At 43.9% G+C, this 17277-nt stretch overlaps 1 protein-coding gene across 2 annotated transcripts in view; it reads left to right on the top strand.

Moving 5' to 3' along the window:
• Positions 1-17277, top strand: part of TMEM94 (transmembrane protein 94) — a 122093-nt gene that overhangs the window by 23970 nt on the left and 80846 nt on the right. Inside the window, exon 2 of one of the 2 annotated variants that reach the window (XM_075903686.1) lies at positions 3124-3254. The exons of the other annotated variant lie outside the window; for it this stretch is intronic. Coding sequence (XP_075759801.1) covers positions 3231-3254 — 24 coding nt within the window. The 5' untranslated portion in view covers positions 3124-3230. The remainder of the gene's footprint in view (positions 1-3123; positions 3255-17277) is intronic. 2 annotated transcript variants of the gene reach the window in all.

Genomic DNA, 17277 nt, shown 5'->3' with positions numbered 1-17277 from the left:
AAAAAATTAAAGTTAAGGATCGGAGCAACGTGGGATACATTTTCTAATTGCTTTTCAAGGGATCTGAGTCTTTCTTTTGTGCTTAAATTAAGCTAGTCACCCTGCTGTCCTAAAGAACAGTGGTGTCCACAAAAATCACAGGGAGATCAGAGACAATTGGCTGAGCTCAGCAGAATCCATCTGTTCTGAAAAATGGGCTAATCTGTTGACCAGGATAGGGTGGAAAGTCTGGTGACCACCTCCAGCCTAGTCCTACACCCCACGGTCTTGTTTCAATCCCAGACCTGGTATGGATCAGTTTGTTGAACTGTGTGCCTTGTGTTTATTAGACGCATCTGTCCAAATGCTAAGACTCTGTTGCTATTAAAAATACGAGAGTCATTAACCCTACCTCCAAATGACACTGCTGCCCTAGAATACTTCATAGAATTATGGAACTGGAAGGAACCTCGAGTGATCCTCAAGTGCAGTCCCCTGCATTCATGGCAGGACTAACCACCATCTAGATCATCCCTGATAGGTGTTTGTCTAACTTGCTCTTAAACGTCTCCTCTGATAGAGATTTCACAACCTCCCTCAATTTTATTCCAGTGCTTAACCACAGGAAGTTTTTCCTAATTTCCAACCTTAACTTGCCTTACTGCAATTTAAGCCCATTGCTTCTTGTCCTATCATCAGAGATTAAGGAGAATATTTTTTCTCCCTCCTTCTTGTAACTGCCTTTTAGGTAATTATAGGCTGTTATCATGTCTCCTCTCAGTCTTCTCTTTTTCCAGACTAAACAAACTCAGTTCTTTCAATCTTGTCTCATAGAGCATGCCTTCTAGACTTTTACTAGTTTTTGTTGCTCTTCTCTGGACCTTGTCCAACTTGTCCACATCATTTCTGAAATGTGGCACCTAGCCAAGGACACAATATCATATTAAGCCTAATCAGTGCAGAGTAGAGCAGAAGAATTACTTCTTGTATTTTGCTTACAACATCCCTGTTTAATACATCCTAGAATGACTTTTTTTAAGCTTGTGGTCCATTGTAACCCCGAGATTCCTTTCTGTAGTACTCCTTCCTAGACAGTCATTTCCCATTTTGTATGTGTGCATCTGATTGTTCCTTCCTAAGTAGAGTACATTGCATTTCTTCTTGTTGAATTTCATCCTATTTACCTTAGACCATTTCTCCATTTTGTCTAGATCATTGTTTCTTAAATTGTGTTCCAGGAAACACCAGTGTGCTGCGAGGCAGTCAGAGGTGGGCGGTGGAGAACAGAGTTCAAAATGGCTGCTCTTAAAGGGACAGGTGCCTTTTTGGCTCAATTCCTCCCTCCCCGCCCCCCGACCACCCCCCCAACAAAAAATCCTTGGTGTTCCTCATAAAAAAAAATTTGTTTGGTGTTCCTCGGTCTTAAAAAGTTTAAGAAACACTGGTCTAGATCCTTTTGAATTATAATTCTGTCCTCAAAAATGCTTGCAATCCCTCTCAATTTGGTATCGTCCACAAACTTTGTCTATGCCATTGCCTTAATCATTGATGAAGATATTGAACAAAATTAGTCCCCAAACTGATTCTCGAGCTGAATCTCATTTGTTAAGCCCTTCCAGAATGACTGTGAACCATGGATAACTACTCTCTGGGAACAGTTATCCAACCAGTTATGCTCCCACCTAATAGTAGATCTATCTAAGATGTATTTTTCTAGTTTATCAATGAAAGGGTCATGCAAGACTGTATCAGAAACCTTACTAAAGTCTAGATAAATCACATTTACCAGTTTCCCCTTATCTACAAGGTTTGTTATCCTATCAAAGTTATCAGGTTGGCTGAACATGATTTGTTTTTTACAAATCCATGCTTACTGTTACTTATCACGTTATTATCTTCTGGATCTTTGCAGATTTATTCCTTGATTATTTGCTCCATTATCTTTCCTGGTACAGAAATTAAGTTGATTGTAATTCCCTGGGTTGTCCTTTTCCCCCTTTTTATAGATGGGCCGTGTATTTTCCCCTTTTCCAGTCTTCTGGAATCTCTCCCATATTCCATGTCTTTTCAAAGATGATCGCTAATGGTTCAGATATCTCCTTAATCAGCTCCTTGAGTATTTTAGTATGCATTTCATCGGACCCTGGTGATTTGAAGACCTCCAACTCATCTAAGTAATTTTTAATTCTTTTCTTATTTTAGCTTCTGAACCTACCCCATTTTCACTGGCATTTGCTATGTTAGGCATCTAATCACCACAAACCTTCTTGGTGGAAACCCGAAGAAGTCATTATCACCTTTACTATCTCAACTCATTTAATATTTAAGATGATCTCCTCCTAAATAAATACCCCGTAGGGAACTACCAAATTCCTTCAACTTGTCCCTTCCCTGCAAAATCTGAAATAACAGATGAATCTTACAGTGTTCCCTGAAGGTCAACCAATTCCGACTCTGTCAGAGCAAGGGGTAAAGCGAGTTCTCGAGTTGTCTCCTGCTATAACTCTGTTAGTTCCAGTTTTGCTAATATAAAATTTGTTGGCCTGTTCCCTGGCGAACTGGAGCCATTTTTTAGGCTTCTGACCTGTTTAAGGATGGGTCAGATTCAAGCTTAGCCCTCAGCATAACCTTGTCACAGAGGATCTGATGTGGTGTCTCAGCAAACAGAAGAGTCACTACTGCAGTCTCCATTAGAGATTAGCTGGACAGAGCCTGGTTAGATAAAAATAGCAGGACAAATGGCTGCTGGTGACAGCGTGGTCTGATCACACGTCTGCTGGCTGGCATTTCAGCCTGCTGTCTTTGGAGAACCTGGTGGAATTTAGCTTCTTGCTAAGGACAGAGTTTAGCCGTTCTCATGGATGTGTGCCAGGATATATGTCAAGGCTGCTGCATTAAGTTTACTTTGCTCTACAAGGAATCTAATTCATCTAGTGCCCAGACTTTTCTGAAAGTTAAACTGATAAACCCATTTGGGGTTGGGGGCTGCAAAGTAATCGGACACAATTTAGCACTTCCTTCTTTTCCTGGTGTGTCTCACATATACCCCTTTCCTTTCATTGGAATTCTATCAGCTTCATTGTACATTTGCCTGAAAAAGTGAGAGAAAATCTGACTTTTGCTTTTTTTTGTTTGTTTCCGTAGATGGTGTCACAATAACAGAGTAACCAAGGGTCTTTCACATCTGGGAGAGGATCTCCCCTGGAGGGGTAGTTACATTGTGTTGGGCATGCTTACAGAACTGTGCAGCCATGGACCTGAAGGAGAAGTGTCAGGTAGGTTTCTCAGAAAGGAGATCACATTTTAAGCATATTGGTTTTAAAGTCCTAGTTGGTTTGCTTTTGTATGAGTTTGGTCTGCATGTTTCACGTTAATATGTGAAATAATCTGCAGTTGTTGCTAAAACTAGAAGATCTTTCCCCTGTCTCAAGAAGACATGTTTGCTAGTTGCTGATAACTAAGATCCAGTGCTGGATGACCCAGAGATAACAGGAGGACGTCCACTTCATATCAGCAGTCTCATATTTTTTTTCTCCTATGATAAGCATGCAGCTAATGATCTTCTGTGGAGTTAGTAGACTTGTTGAGTAGAGGCTAGGGATGTGAATGTTTATCTGGTAAGCCTCACCCATTAAGGGTGAGTTAAAGTTAACCAGTGGGGGCTGAAGCAGCCCCTTGCTTGCTGCAGGAAGGGGGCTGTTTCAGTCTCATGGGGCCTGCTGTGGGAAGGTGGTGCTCCAGCCCAGCTGGAGCAGCCCCGGCCTGTGGCAGGCCTGGCCTGGGGCGTGCCATTCAACTAGCTAATTTAACTGGTCAACTAATTAAACTGGATTTTACATCTCTAGTAGAGGACTATCGATGAGATGATGCTCTCATCTCTTTGTCCACTCATGGGTTGTGTTCTGAGTTTAATAGCTGTTTATTTTTTGTTTTGGGAGGCTACCAGTGTCAGGAATTAGACGAAGAGACACTGAGCTTTTTGCTTCTGGATTGTTGATTTGTGCATAGCTTGGATTTGGCAGGGGCCAAAAGTTACTCCCTCCGACAGACTGGATAATTGTGTGAAATCAGTTTGATCTCAGCACGGTTTGTAGTGGGCAGATGAACATAAGAATGGACGTATTGGCTTAGACCAACGATCCACCTAGCCCATCTTCTATTTTCCGAAAGTGGCCAGTAACAGATGCTTCAAAAGGATTGAATAGAACAGGACTGATATTGAGTGATCTGTTCTTTGTCATCCAGTTTCTACTCTCAGCAGTTAGAAGTTTAGGGCTATCCAGAGCATGGGATTGTGACTTTGACCATCTTGGTTAATAACCATTGATGGACTTATCCTCCATGAACTTATCTAATTCTTTTTTGAACCTAGTTATACTTTGGCCGTCACAATATCCCCTAACAATGAGTTCCACAGATGGACTGTACATTGTGTGAAGAAACGCTTCCTTTTGTTTATTTTAAAACTTCTGCCTATTAATTTCATTGCATGATCTTTAATTCTTGGATTATGGGAAAGGGTAAATAACGCTTCCTTATTCATTTTCTCCAGTCATAATTTTATAGACCTCTGTCATCCTCCTTTAATAATTGCTCTTCCAAAGTGAACAGTCCAATCTTCCTAACCTTTCCCCCATAAGAAACAATTTCCTCAAACAATTCTAACGTTGGAATCAAAGGCCAACAAAAGGGGCGCTGTAGTCATCACGAACAGAACAGATTATGAACAGGAGGCTGCCAGACAACTCACCAACACCAGATTCTACAGGCTTCTCTCCCCTGATCCCACTAAAGAGTACCAAAAAATCCTAAATCCTAAAATAGTGATAGAAATGTAGCCGTGTTAGTCTGGGGTAGCTGAAGCAAAATGCAGGACAATGTAGCACTTTAAATCCTAAACTCCCTGCTACAACTCAGGACCAAATCTACCCCCCTCCCCCAAATCCCCGACCAGGAGTTTTCTATCTGCTACTCAAGATGCACAAACCTGGAAATCCCAGACGACCCATCATCTCAAGCATTGGCACGCTTACAACAGGAATGTCTGGTTATATTGACTCTCTCCTCAGACCCTATGCTGCCAGCACACCTAAATATCTTTGAGACACCACTGACTTCCTGGAGAAACTACAAAACATCAGTAATCTTCCTGAAAACACTGGTTAAAGTGTTAAGGGTGAGTTAAAGTTAACCAGTGGGGGCTGGTAAACACTGGTAAAGAGTTTCTACATCCATGGTGGTCAGGATGGTGTTTTCAGGAAGATTTAGATGGGGAGACCAGAACTGCACTCAGTATTCAAGATGTGGTTGTACCATGGATTTATATTGTGGCATTATATTTTCTGTCTTATCTATCTCTTTCCTAACGGTTCCTAATATTAACATTTTTGACTGCTGCTGCACATTGAGCAGATGTTTTCAGAGAACTAATAAGTGATTCCAAGATCTTTAAGTGGCAACAGCTAATTTAGACTTTATAATTTTGTGTGTACAATTGGAATTATGTTTGCCAATAAGTATTACTTTGCATTTATCAACATTTACTTTCTTTTCCTATTTTATTGTCCCGTTGCCCATTTTTTGAGATCCCTTTATAACTCTTTGCAGTCATGTCTCAACTGGCATCCTTCCTTTAAGAGTTGCGACTCTTTAAATAAATATATAGTTGAATGGGCCATAGAGATTGAACTCCCTTCTTATCTATAGAAATGGATCTGTCAAGGCTAGGGTTGAAGCATGCCAGTGAAACCGTGTAGCAAAAGTGTGTGCTGCTACTTACAGTTTACCTGTTCTATCCTGAGGATAAATTGAGGTCTTCAGCAGTGTTCCTTCTAAGGTGTGTGCTTGCACAGGCGCGCACCAACAATTTGCTTCCCGCCCACCTCCTCATCAGAGCTGCACAGTGGCTGTTCAGTGAGGGGCCATGTGGTGATCATCTGCCCCACCCCAGGAGCAACAGGGCAGCCACCACCTGGCTCCCTAGCTTCAGCCCTTCCTCAGGCCTGCTGCAGCCCCAGCTCGGACCAGAACTGCATGACAGGCAGTAGCAGCTGCTGCAGCCCCAGCTGGGACCAGTGGGGCTCTTGTACATTTCAGAAGGAAGCCACACACTCGCGGAGGGCCCTTATAGACTAATCAAATAGTTGATGAAAATCTCATCGACTATTTGATTGATTAATCTAAAATTAACATCCCTAGGCTGGCTTGTGCCCAGCAAGCTGCGGTGTTGAGAACTCGCTTCGGGCACAGACAGGACTTCCACATGCTTACCTGCTATAGTTGCCAACTGTCTAATTGGGCGAATCCAAAGACCTTTGCCCTGCCCCTTCCCTGAGGCCATTCACCTGTCCCACCTCTTCTCTGAGACCCCCACTCACTCCATCCACATTCCCCTTCATTCTTGCTCTCCCACGCCTTCACTCACTCTCACCCTCAATCCCCTACCCCAGCCAGGTAAAAGATGCAGATTCTGGGAAGTAGTTTGCGAGTAGGAGGGAGTGGCATTGCAGAGCGTAGGTTCTGAGAGGTTGTTTGAGTGTAGGAGGGAGTTTGGGTGTGGGAGGGCAGGCAGGCTCTGTGCTGGGGCAGGAGGTCGGGTTGCAGGAGGGGTGTGGTGGTTGATGCTTACCTTGATTGGCTCCCAAAAGCAATGGGCACACTCTCTGGCAATGGCTTGTAGGTGGAAGAGTCAGGGGCAGTGTTCCCTGTAAGGTGCTCGCCTGAATGGGCATGCACCACAATTTGCCTTCCTGTCCACTTCCTCAGCGGAGCTGCGCAGTGATCGGGGAAAGGGCTGTTATAGTATTATTTCTTCCATGCCACTTACATACATATATGCGTATATATAAAATGAATATGATATTTGTTAGTAACTGGTGGGTGCAATGGTGGCACACATCGGAACAAGCACACATGACCTCAGTATTGGTGCACAAGACAAAAATCACTCCACTCATGGATGGAAAATCTTAGCTGGAACACTGATCTTCAGTCACCCGAGTGCTTATCCTGACATCTGTTGTAAATGCATAATTCACTGAGAACATTTTTATAAAGTGGGTTTGAGGTTGTGCGGGGAAGTTTTCCATTTATTTAACTGAGTAACATTTTCCTGGTGCTCAGTTAGACTTGCCTAGTACGTGGGCTTCTTGGACTATTCTGCCTCTCTCCAGGAGTAGCTGGCAATATTATTTTCACATCTGCCCTTGTAAACATCAGACTGACTAACTGTGATGATCTGCATCTCCCGTCCTTTTGGGGTCCTACTGAGCCTACCTGTTCCATGGCTTTCCCTTACTCTGTGCTGTTCTGACAGGCTCTCAAACACCTTTTCCAGTGCATGCGCACACACAGGTAGGGAGGGACACGCCTAGCTGAAGAATCACACAGTCTGTGATCAGCTCTCTGTGGAAGGACTCAGCTAGGGCAGTGGTTCTCAAACTTTTTGGGCTCTGGAGCCCAGCGGTCCACTGATTGTATGTGTTGTACTTATGCAGAGCCCCAGCGGTCCACTGATTGTATGTATTGTACCTATTGATGTTTCCAGTTTGTCAACCTCGTGGAGTCCCTGGAGATGTCTCGTGGAGCCCTGGGGCTCCGCGGAGCACAGTTGGAGAAACACTGAGCTAGGGGATTGCCCAGCACTCCTGTGCACACTCCCTTTGCAGAGTAAACCCAAAATTATATTTTCTTGTGCCGTATTGAGATTTATAGAGTGAAAGCTCATGAAAATAGCTCCCTTTCTCAGTGTGAATGAAGATATGCACAGCTCTTCCTCCCCCGCATTTATGAATTGCACAAACTGGGTTTTAGAAAACACAACAAGTTTATTAACTACAGAGGATGATTTTAAAGTGACGCTAAGGGATAACCAACAAAACAAAGATTACTGAGCAAAATAAACATGCAATCTAGGCTAAATTTACTGAAGAAACTGGTTACAGATGGTATTTTTTTTCTCTAAACGTTGTTTTAATCAGTTTTCAGAGATTCTCCAGATTAGAGTTCCAGGTATTTCTCTTCATAGAAAGAGGAGGTGGGGAAGAAAGAAGCCTCTCTGATGTAGCTGGAGCTTTAAAGTAGGGGTGTAAAAGTTTAACCAGTTGTGGTTAAACTCAGCCTTGCAAGTGCATGCTGGCTCCCGGCCCTTGTCCCAGGGTGCTGGCTGCACTGTGGGCTCTCTAATACCTGCCTTATACTGCAGGGCCTGTAGTGGGGGGTGGCAGCCAGTTTCCTGGGAGTGGAGCTGGCACCTGGGACTGAAAACCAGATTACAGTATAGAGTTAGGATTGTACTACAAGCTGGCTCCTGGTGTGCACTGATTCTGACTGCTGGTCCTTCTCCCAGGGAGCTGGCTGTGCTGTGGGCTGTGCAATATAATTCTTATACTGCAGAGCTGGCTCCCTGGGAGCTGTGGGTTGCATCCTTCCCTCCCTAGTCCCAGCTGGCCATACATCCCCCAAAACAGTTAAATGTGTTACCACTAGGATTTTTAATAGTTACATGGTTACTGTTTTACAATTTTATTTTATTTTTTACATCCCTACTTTAAAGGGACATTTGCGGTGGTTCATGGAAGATTATTGACCTAACATACACTGTTCTCCTTGAGGTGAAATGCAAGATGATGATGATGATGATGCTAGGAAGGACTAGATAGAATGAGAGAGAATACTTGATTGGCCACTTATTCTATGCATGAGTTTTAGTAGCCAGCTGAGTATCAAATGCATTTGTCTTGGTTAAACACTGAAATAAATTGCCTAGGGACATTGTGAAACTCCATCACTGGAGATATTCAAGAGCAGGTTGGGCAGACATCTGTCAGGGATGATATAGACTGTGTTTGGTCCAGCTGTGAGGGCAGGGGACTGGACTTGATGATCTCTCAAGGTCTCTTCTAGTTCTAGTAGTCTGTGATTCTGTGATTGAGTGAACAAGTGTATGTCCTATTCTGGCCCCTGGTTTGGGTGAGAGTTTGAGACCAATGCTGGAGAAAATCATGTGTTCAACTGCACTAGACCAGTGCTGGTGAGAAAACACTCATGATTTCACCCTCCTTACACCCTCTTCTCACTCGCCTCCCTCCCCAACTGGTGTAACCTTTTCACTGCCAGAGCACATTAACTACTTCCATTTTACTCTCCATGTAACACCTTCTCTTGCTGACCATGTTCTGCAGGCTTTTTAGCACTCTGCAATATCTCTTGCATTGGCTTGAGACTGGTGTACTGTTTGGTGGCTGGAGTCATGGTGTTGCTTTGAGACTTGAGTTTTAGAATGTCCTTTCTATCTTTGGCACAAGTGACATTCTTCATAGTACCACCGCAGTCTGATGATTGGAACTCAGGAGCTTTACTTGAGTCTCTTGTTGTCATTCAAACTTTATAATAGGTCACAGTAGTTATGTAAGTCCCTCCTTGCTGCTGCTTCCACAATGGACACCTGTCACTGCAGAAAACAGTTCTGTACCAAGCCCAGGAGCTTAAAGTTGTGGAAGAGAACTACGCAGCTGACAGGATTGATCAGAAGACTCCTAATTTCTTCCCAGGGTCTTAATGATCTTGGTTTCTACTAGGGATGTAATAGTGCAGTTGATTAATGGATAAGCAAAAGCTTATAGGTTAATGCTACAGACTATGTGCATTTCCCCTCTTTCCCCACCAGTAAATTTTTTAGCTGGCTGGCCAGCAGCCTGACTCAGTCCTGGCTTGCAATGGGTCCAGCATCTACCCCTGCTTCAATTCTGCATTTAAAGTGTATTAGGAGGTAGGCGGGCAGGCAGCCTAGCTCAGTCATGACTCTTGCTGGGTCCGGGAGCTCAGACTTCCCCTGAATCATAGAACCATAGAGCTTGAAGAGACCTCAGAAGGTCATCAAGTCCAGCCCCCTACTCTAGGCAGGAGCAATCCCAACTAAATCAACCCGGCCAGGGCTTTTCAAGCCGAGACTTAAACACCTCTAGGGATGGAGACTCCACTACTTCCCTAGGTAACCTATTCCAGTGCTTCACTACTCTCCTAGTGAAATAGTTTTTCCTAATATCCAAGCTGGACCTCTCCCACCACAACTTGAGACCATTGCTCCTTGTTCTGCCATCTGTCACTACTGAGAACAGGCTTTCTCCATCCTCTTTGGAACCTCCCTTCAAGAAGCTGAAGGATGCTATCAAATCCCCCCTCGCTCTTCTCTTCTGCAGACTAAACAGACCCAACTCCCTCAGCCTCTCCTCATAGGTCATATGCTCCAGCCCCCTAATCATTTTGGTTGCCCTCCACTGGACCCTCTCCAATGCGTCCACATCCTTTTTGTAGTGGGGGGGCCCAGAAGTGGACACAGTACTCCAGATGTGGCCTCACCAGAGCCGAATAAAGGGGAATAATGATAGATATCTCTGGATCCCTGTATGGGGACTGTTGCTGTCCTGCACTGCTGCCTCTGTATCAGGGGCAACAGGCAGCTGGTCCGCGAGGGGAGCAGTTTTTTAAACTGGATCCCCTTGTGGACCAGCTCCCACCTGGCACCCCATGCTGCTGCCTCTGATACAGTGGCAGAGAGCTCCTTGGGAGGGGGGCCAGAGCACACTGGCTGCTGGCCCCCGCCCGAGTACTATAGAATAGTCGAGTAACTGATTAGAATTCATGAGGTTAATTGACTATTGAATTAACCGATATATTTAACATCCCTAGTTTCTACCCCTGTCAGAATCCAGCCGGTCCAACCAGAGCTGAACAGGATTTTGTTGGACCCTTGGTTGATCTGAGGAGTTTCTGTTAATTGATCTGCTATCATGGACTCTGCTACACAGCTGTTGTCACTGGCCTAGGGAACAAGAAACCAGAATCTGGTAATGACCCTGTCTTCTTCATGGTAACTAACATGACCCTTTCTTGTTGACATTGCTTGGGTTTGGAAGTATTGTGCTCAGCTGATGATCCTATGTTCGTTCCAACTTGTGTGGTATGAACTTTTGCATGTCACCAATCTCCATACTGTCCTGTCCCCTCTTTCTTTTGTCTGTGACATTGTCCATTGCCCAAAGTACGACAAGCTTATCAGATTGCCAGACCATGCACAGAGAAAATGGTGGTGTAGTGTGTTTTTTGAATGACTGCTGCTTCTACTACTGCTGGATTGCTGAGGTGAACTTCACTGACACAGTTTCATCAGCCTTAAAAGATTTTGCTTCAGGGAAACTATAATGGTTCTTCTGAGTTGTTAAAAATCCTCTCTTGCTCCTGTTACAAGTACTAGCAATAGAAACTGGAATTTAAAAAACAATGCTTATTTATATTTTTCCAATAGCAATTAAAGAGAAAGGATAATCATTGCTCTCAAATGCCTTTCTGCATTTCATTCAACTTGGAAGCGGAGAAGAGACTGCTATGCTAGTCTTACTCCTGTTATCAGTCATCTTCATCTTCTGTGATTGATTTTTGTATTTGCAACACTGCAGGCCAATGTTTTGATCCCTTAAAATAGACCCCCTCTTTTAATTTTAAATTAGAAAGATTCATGGACTACTTTGTTGGTAGGGAGCCAAATTAATCTGTAGTCTAATTCCAGTGACAAATTTGGCTTGCTAGGTTTATTTTAAAACATTGGAAAAACAAAATTTAAATTTTAGCCTTAAATCTAGTTGACCATATTCCTTACACTGGAAAAAAAATTGTGTGAGGTTAACAAGGGCTTCTAAAACAAAGAAACCTGCTCTGAGTGCAGCTGTAGCACAGATGGCTATCACTCAGACAAGTAAAATAGTGATAGAAATGTAGCCGTGTTAGTCTGGGGTAGCTGAAGCAAAATGCAGGACAATGTAGCACTTTAAAGACTAACAAGATGGTTTATTAGATGATGAGCTTTCGTGGGCCAGACCCACTTCCTCAGATCAAATAGTGGAAGAAAATAGTCACAACCAAAGGATATTTTTAAATTTTTTTATATATATTTTTAATTGTATCCTTTGGTATATATGGTTGTGACTATTTTCTTCCACTATTTGATCTGAGGAAGTGGGTCTGGCCCACGAAAGCTCATCATCTAATAAACCATCTTGTTAGTCTTTAAAGTGCTACATAGTCCTGTATTTTGCTTCAGACAAGTAAGAGATTTGTCCTCTACCCTCAGCCAGCTAGTACAATTCCATTGTGAAGGATGAGAGAATCAAAATCTCTCAGGTGTGGTGTGGGCTGGCTTTGATCTGTGCCGGATTCACACACTGCAGAGCAAGGCAGTGAGTATCCAAGGGGTGGTACCAAAAAAATCTCTTAAATGTATAGTTTTCCCAGTCTGTCTCCCCTCTCTGCCTGACCATTCAGTTTTTCATTAATTTTCTATGCAATTTAAAGGGGAAAGCTAATGCTGGTGAAAATACCAGATTTTCCACTCCAAGGTCTACAATGTGTGTCCCAACACAAAGAGAAAACTCTTTGCTATCTGTTCTGTTAGTGGGTCTCACTTGCTCTGGTGAGGAGAATTCAGTTTTTATCCCTGTTCCTTGGTGTTGTCACATCACAGATGGAACACTTGCTAGCAGTTTCAGAAACCCTTGTGCTCTCAGGACCCTGATGGGACTGCCTACTTACTTTTTACTCAAGTGATCATGAGCAGTTGATCAAAAAATGTCATGAGATTAGGTTGACTGTAGTATGGTCTTGTGGTTAGAGAAACAAAGTAGGACTCAGGAGACCTGGAGGTCTCTTCCTGGCTCTGCTGCTGACCTGCTAGTCAACTTTGGGCAAGTCACTTCTCTTTTCTGTGCCTCGGTTTTCTAATCTGCAAAATGGGATAATACTGGTTTCCTTTGGAAGCATATTGAGCTCTGTTGAAGACTATAGCAGAACCCTAGAGTTACAAACACTTTGGAAATGGAAGTTGCTTGTAACCCTGAAATGTTCATAATTCTGAAAAAAGTTGTGCTTGTTCTTTCCAAATTTTATATCTGATCATTGACTTAATAGAGCTTTGAAACTTTATTATGCAGATGACAATGATGTTTTTAACTATCTTAATTCAAATGAAACAAGCATAGAAACAGTTTTCCTTCTTTGTCAAATTTGTTAACATTTTACATTTCTCATACCCCCTCTTTCTACATTTCCTCTTCAAAGCAGCCTATGGCTCCTGTTTGAGCATCTGTCTCGTATGCTCTTTATGTACTGACCAGTGATTATTCTCTTTGAACCTTCAGTTGTACATTGTTTCCCTTTCCTGCTCAGCAGAATCTCTGATATCTCTTGATTTTTGCCTCAAAACAATCTTTGTTCCTCAGGCCTCACTCTTGTGTCCCAAGTTTAATCTGCCTTTATTTCCAGTCCTCTACTTCAACCCCAGTTTATCCTCAGATTTGAAGATATTCTGTTTTTGAGGCATAGATACACACCCAGGTACAACTTGTGATACCGTCTGCTATTGTCTTTTGACATGGATCCAGTGAGGGAGGGATGCTTGTGTATCTTGGATGGATTGTCCTGCATAGCATGCCACAGGATAGTGATCTTCAGAAAATGTAGTACAAGAAGAATACAGGTTGTACTTCCCTAAACTGGGACTCTCTGTTCCAGCAACATCCACAGAGCCCAGGGATAGGGAGTTCTGATGGTAAGGCTGGAAGTGCAGTGGGGGGCTGGTGACTCAGCAGGAGCCCGAGGGTGGTGGTGTGGGGCGCTCCAGTCCCAGCGTCCATGGAGCTCCGGGGCTGGTGTTGGCATTTGAGCTCCAGCCCCGGTGGCAGGAGGCCAGTATTAGCCAGGGAGCTCCGGGGCTGGGGGTGGCCAGGGAGCTCTGGCCTCAGCAATGGTAGGGCTGGCAATTGCTGGGAAGCTCTGGCCCTGGCAGTAGCAGGCCTGACAATTACTGGGGAGCGCTGGGGTAGGTGGCAGCTGGGGAGCTTCAGCCTTGGCATCAGTCAAGTCTTGAGGGTGCTGGACCAGGGTGGCCCAATCTGATGTAAAATTAATGTATTTCCATTATCTTGAGCTTGCTACTGAAGATTGGCATGGCAGAGCCAAGTCAAAGCCAGGCAGAGTTGGGAGAAAGTTAAGACCTAAGCAAGTTAAAGTAGTCCCCCACCTCCTGTTTGTCATATTAAGATTCTGACACACTACTAAGCATGTATGTATAGTTCCTGAAGACTCTGCTAACAGTTGTTCTAACTGCTGTGGTTCAGGGCTCTAAAATGTGTTCACATCGTGCAGTGAGAACAGTGTAAAGCAGGCCTGAGCAAAATATGGCCCACGGGCAGCATCTGGCCTGCCAAGCCACTGGATCTGGCCCGTGGAGGCAGTGGGGAACCCCGGGCAGGCTCCCCAGCTTACCCTGAAGCCCCACTTGCAATGCAGAAATGCGGCTGCAGGGTTCCATTTCTATTTTAAAACTGGAGAGAAGGGGGGAAGTTTTAGGAGTATCCCCGCCCCCAGCACACTCCTATTGGCCAGTTTCTGGCAGAAACTGGCCAATGGGAGCTGCTTGTTGGAATAACAGGCAACTAAGAATAACCATGCCCCCTCTCCTCTGCACAGTTATTCATGAAGCACATGGCCAGGCAAGCAGGTAGAAAACATTTTCAGCTCTGCAGGCACACAGGCTAGTTTGGCAGCTGGCAAGTGAGTCACTTGGCCACAGCCTGCTTCTGGCACCCCAACTCTTTGCCCCCCCCCACTCGACATACCCAGATCCTCTGTCTCCCTCTTACACTCATACCCCTTCCCAGATCTGGCACCCCAGTCTCCCCTCCAGATCACAGTCCCCCCTAACCTAGGTCACATCCCAAAAACCTACACTCCGGTCCCGTGCCTTACGTCACAACTGCCTGTCTCATCCCAACTTCCTCCTAGACTCTAGTCTCTGTCTTGTACCCAAGTCCCTTACCCCAAGCTTCCTTCTGCACCCAATCTCCATCCCAGACCCCGCATCTCCTCCATTAATATCATGGAAGAGTGTGGCCCTTGACCACTTTCCAAACTCCTAATGTGGGGCCCCCCCTGAAAAATTATTGCCCACCCCTGGTTTAAAGAAATCCTGTAAGTATCATAATACAGCTCACTTCCCAAACCGTATGTGATTTGCTAGGTGCATGAGAATTCCCTATTCACTTGATTTTTCACTCCTCACTATTATGACATCCAGCTAGAATAAGCAGCTGATTTTAGCTGTTTACTTGCTAGGAACTGTGTGCAGAAAAGAGGATGGGGGAGAGAATTGTGCTTTTGAAGATGCTTTATTCTATTGTGCAGTTTAAGATGGTGTCGTCTAGGAAACAGTGCCCTGGAGAAAGATGCAGGCTGTCTCTTCTTCCACCCCCATTCCTCCCTTCCTCTGAGTGACATTGGATGCACTCTTTGCTTTCCTTCAACTTTTGCCATAGGTATTTATAAGGTTGCATGCAAATATGTGGCTCTGTACAAATATAGAAGGAAGAGCTCTTAGAACTGGTGATACTATGTGATCCTCTGGGTCTTTCCCTGCTGATCTGGTTGTAAATGGGCGACCCAGGGTCTTTGAACTTATTATTTTAAATGAAGGACTTTGTTGATGCTTCGCATACTGTAGTGGTTCAACCCAGACCATAAGAGTTGTGTGACTATCTGCCATGCCACTCTGGATGCCTTAAATGCTATGGTGCTGTAGCACCCCTCTAATGCCAACAGCCAGCTTTCAAGCGTGGGCATCACACTCAGGTTTACACCACAGAATTAGTTTTATGCTGGGTTACTGTGGTGTGATTCGATTTATTTTAGTTCCAGGGGTTACCAGTACATGCCAGGGCTATTTAAAGCTTGCAATAAATAAGACAGTGGTTAAGCAGTTAATACAGTTTAAGTTTTACAAGCCTTAAGAACAATTACTATACAATTTAAACCTTAAATACTATAAATTCTAAAGCAATTAATGCAGCGCAAAGCAATGCAAAAGCAATTACTAAAAGATCTACTATATACAATAATAAAGCCTAATTCACTTACACTTCACCTGTATGCTACCTACAGTGACAGGCAGGAGGTCGTGGTTCCACTTTTCCCACGCATAGGAACACCACTGCTGACGTAGCCAGTGTGAACGGCCTAAACACTTCTAGTTACATCAAACACAGCCTGCCCATTTCCTCCCATCAGTTGTTCCTATTGAGCCCTATTTATAACAGAGATTTGCTCGTTCTAATAATATTTACCAATTGATTATGTATTGTGTAGGATACGTAAAATGCCCAATGCCTCTACATGGGGTACATCCTTCTACTCAGGATGTTACTGTTGTTTGCGCAGTTGACAGTTTTATGACTGCATCTGTACTTTTTGCTTATCTGAAACAAGTACCAGTACAGGGCTGCTTGTCCTGTGTTCTTGACATGGTCTCGCGGACCATGCTTAATCTGCATTGTTATGCAAAAGAATTCCTGACTCTCGGGGCCCTGCCTGCATGCTTTGTTGTACCAGACTTGAAACAGGCCAGAAATCCACACTTTGAACAAGGCAGACATCACCATGTATTGCCATGGCAGGGTAGTGCAGGCTCCCCCACAGTTACCCCAGCAACTCTCCCATCTCAAATTTCGGCCATGAAGTGTTCCAACACCGTCCTGGAATACTCACAGAAATATTAAATTTGCTGCTGCTTTGAAGAGACAGTAACCAGCGACTCATTAATTTAACCTGGGTTTGACAAGCACTCTATTTTAACCAAAGCACTGAATTGTTTTATAGTAAAAGTAAAATGAGTTTATAAGAAGTTATAAGTTTAAATGCTACCAAGCACAAGGAATAAAGAAAATATGCTTCTAAGTGTAAAACTTAATTTCAGTAAATTACAGTCATCATCTAAGCAGGTTTCTTACTGTACTCAGATCCCAGGGACTACAACCCTCCCACCCACTTGATTGAAAGATCCAACGTTCTTTGATTTTAAGAGCTTTGGCCTTTTTCGTTTCTCAGGTGATGGGTAATTATGACGTTCTCTCCCCTTTCTTAGAGTCCAGCAACTATTGAAAAGTAAGCCCAGACAAAGCTTCTGTCTCCTATTGGGGATAAACACAGTGATATCGTCCCAAAATTAATTGACCCTGCTTCAAGAGGCAAGTGTGTGGTCTCCATCCAGCATGGAAATTAAGTAATCATCTTTCCTCACTTACTCTCTGGATGGCTTTGTTTGCCATCATGTTCTTTATCTGGGGTCAAACTTTGCCTATTTTACGTTAGAGACACATTTGCATTCAAGCAGGTGGAACCATATTTGTTTGTCTGGAACAAGTGTGGCTTAGGCGCTGCTTGCCATATACGTTTTAAGAACACATTTGCATCACA

This window comes from Pelodiscus sinensis, chromosome 20 (genome assembly GCF_049634645.1).
Source record: "Pelodiscus sinensis isolate JC-2024 chromosome 20, ASM4963464v1, whole genome shotgun sequence".
Lineage (NCBI taxonomy): Eukaryota > Metazoa > Chordata > Testudines > Trionychidae > Pelodiscus > Pelodiscus sinensis.
This window is presented reverse-complemented; position numbering and strand designations above follow the sequence as displayed.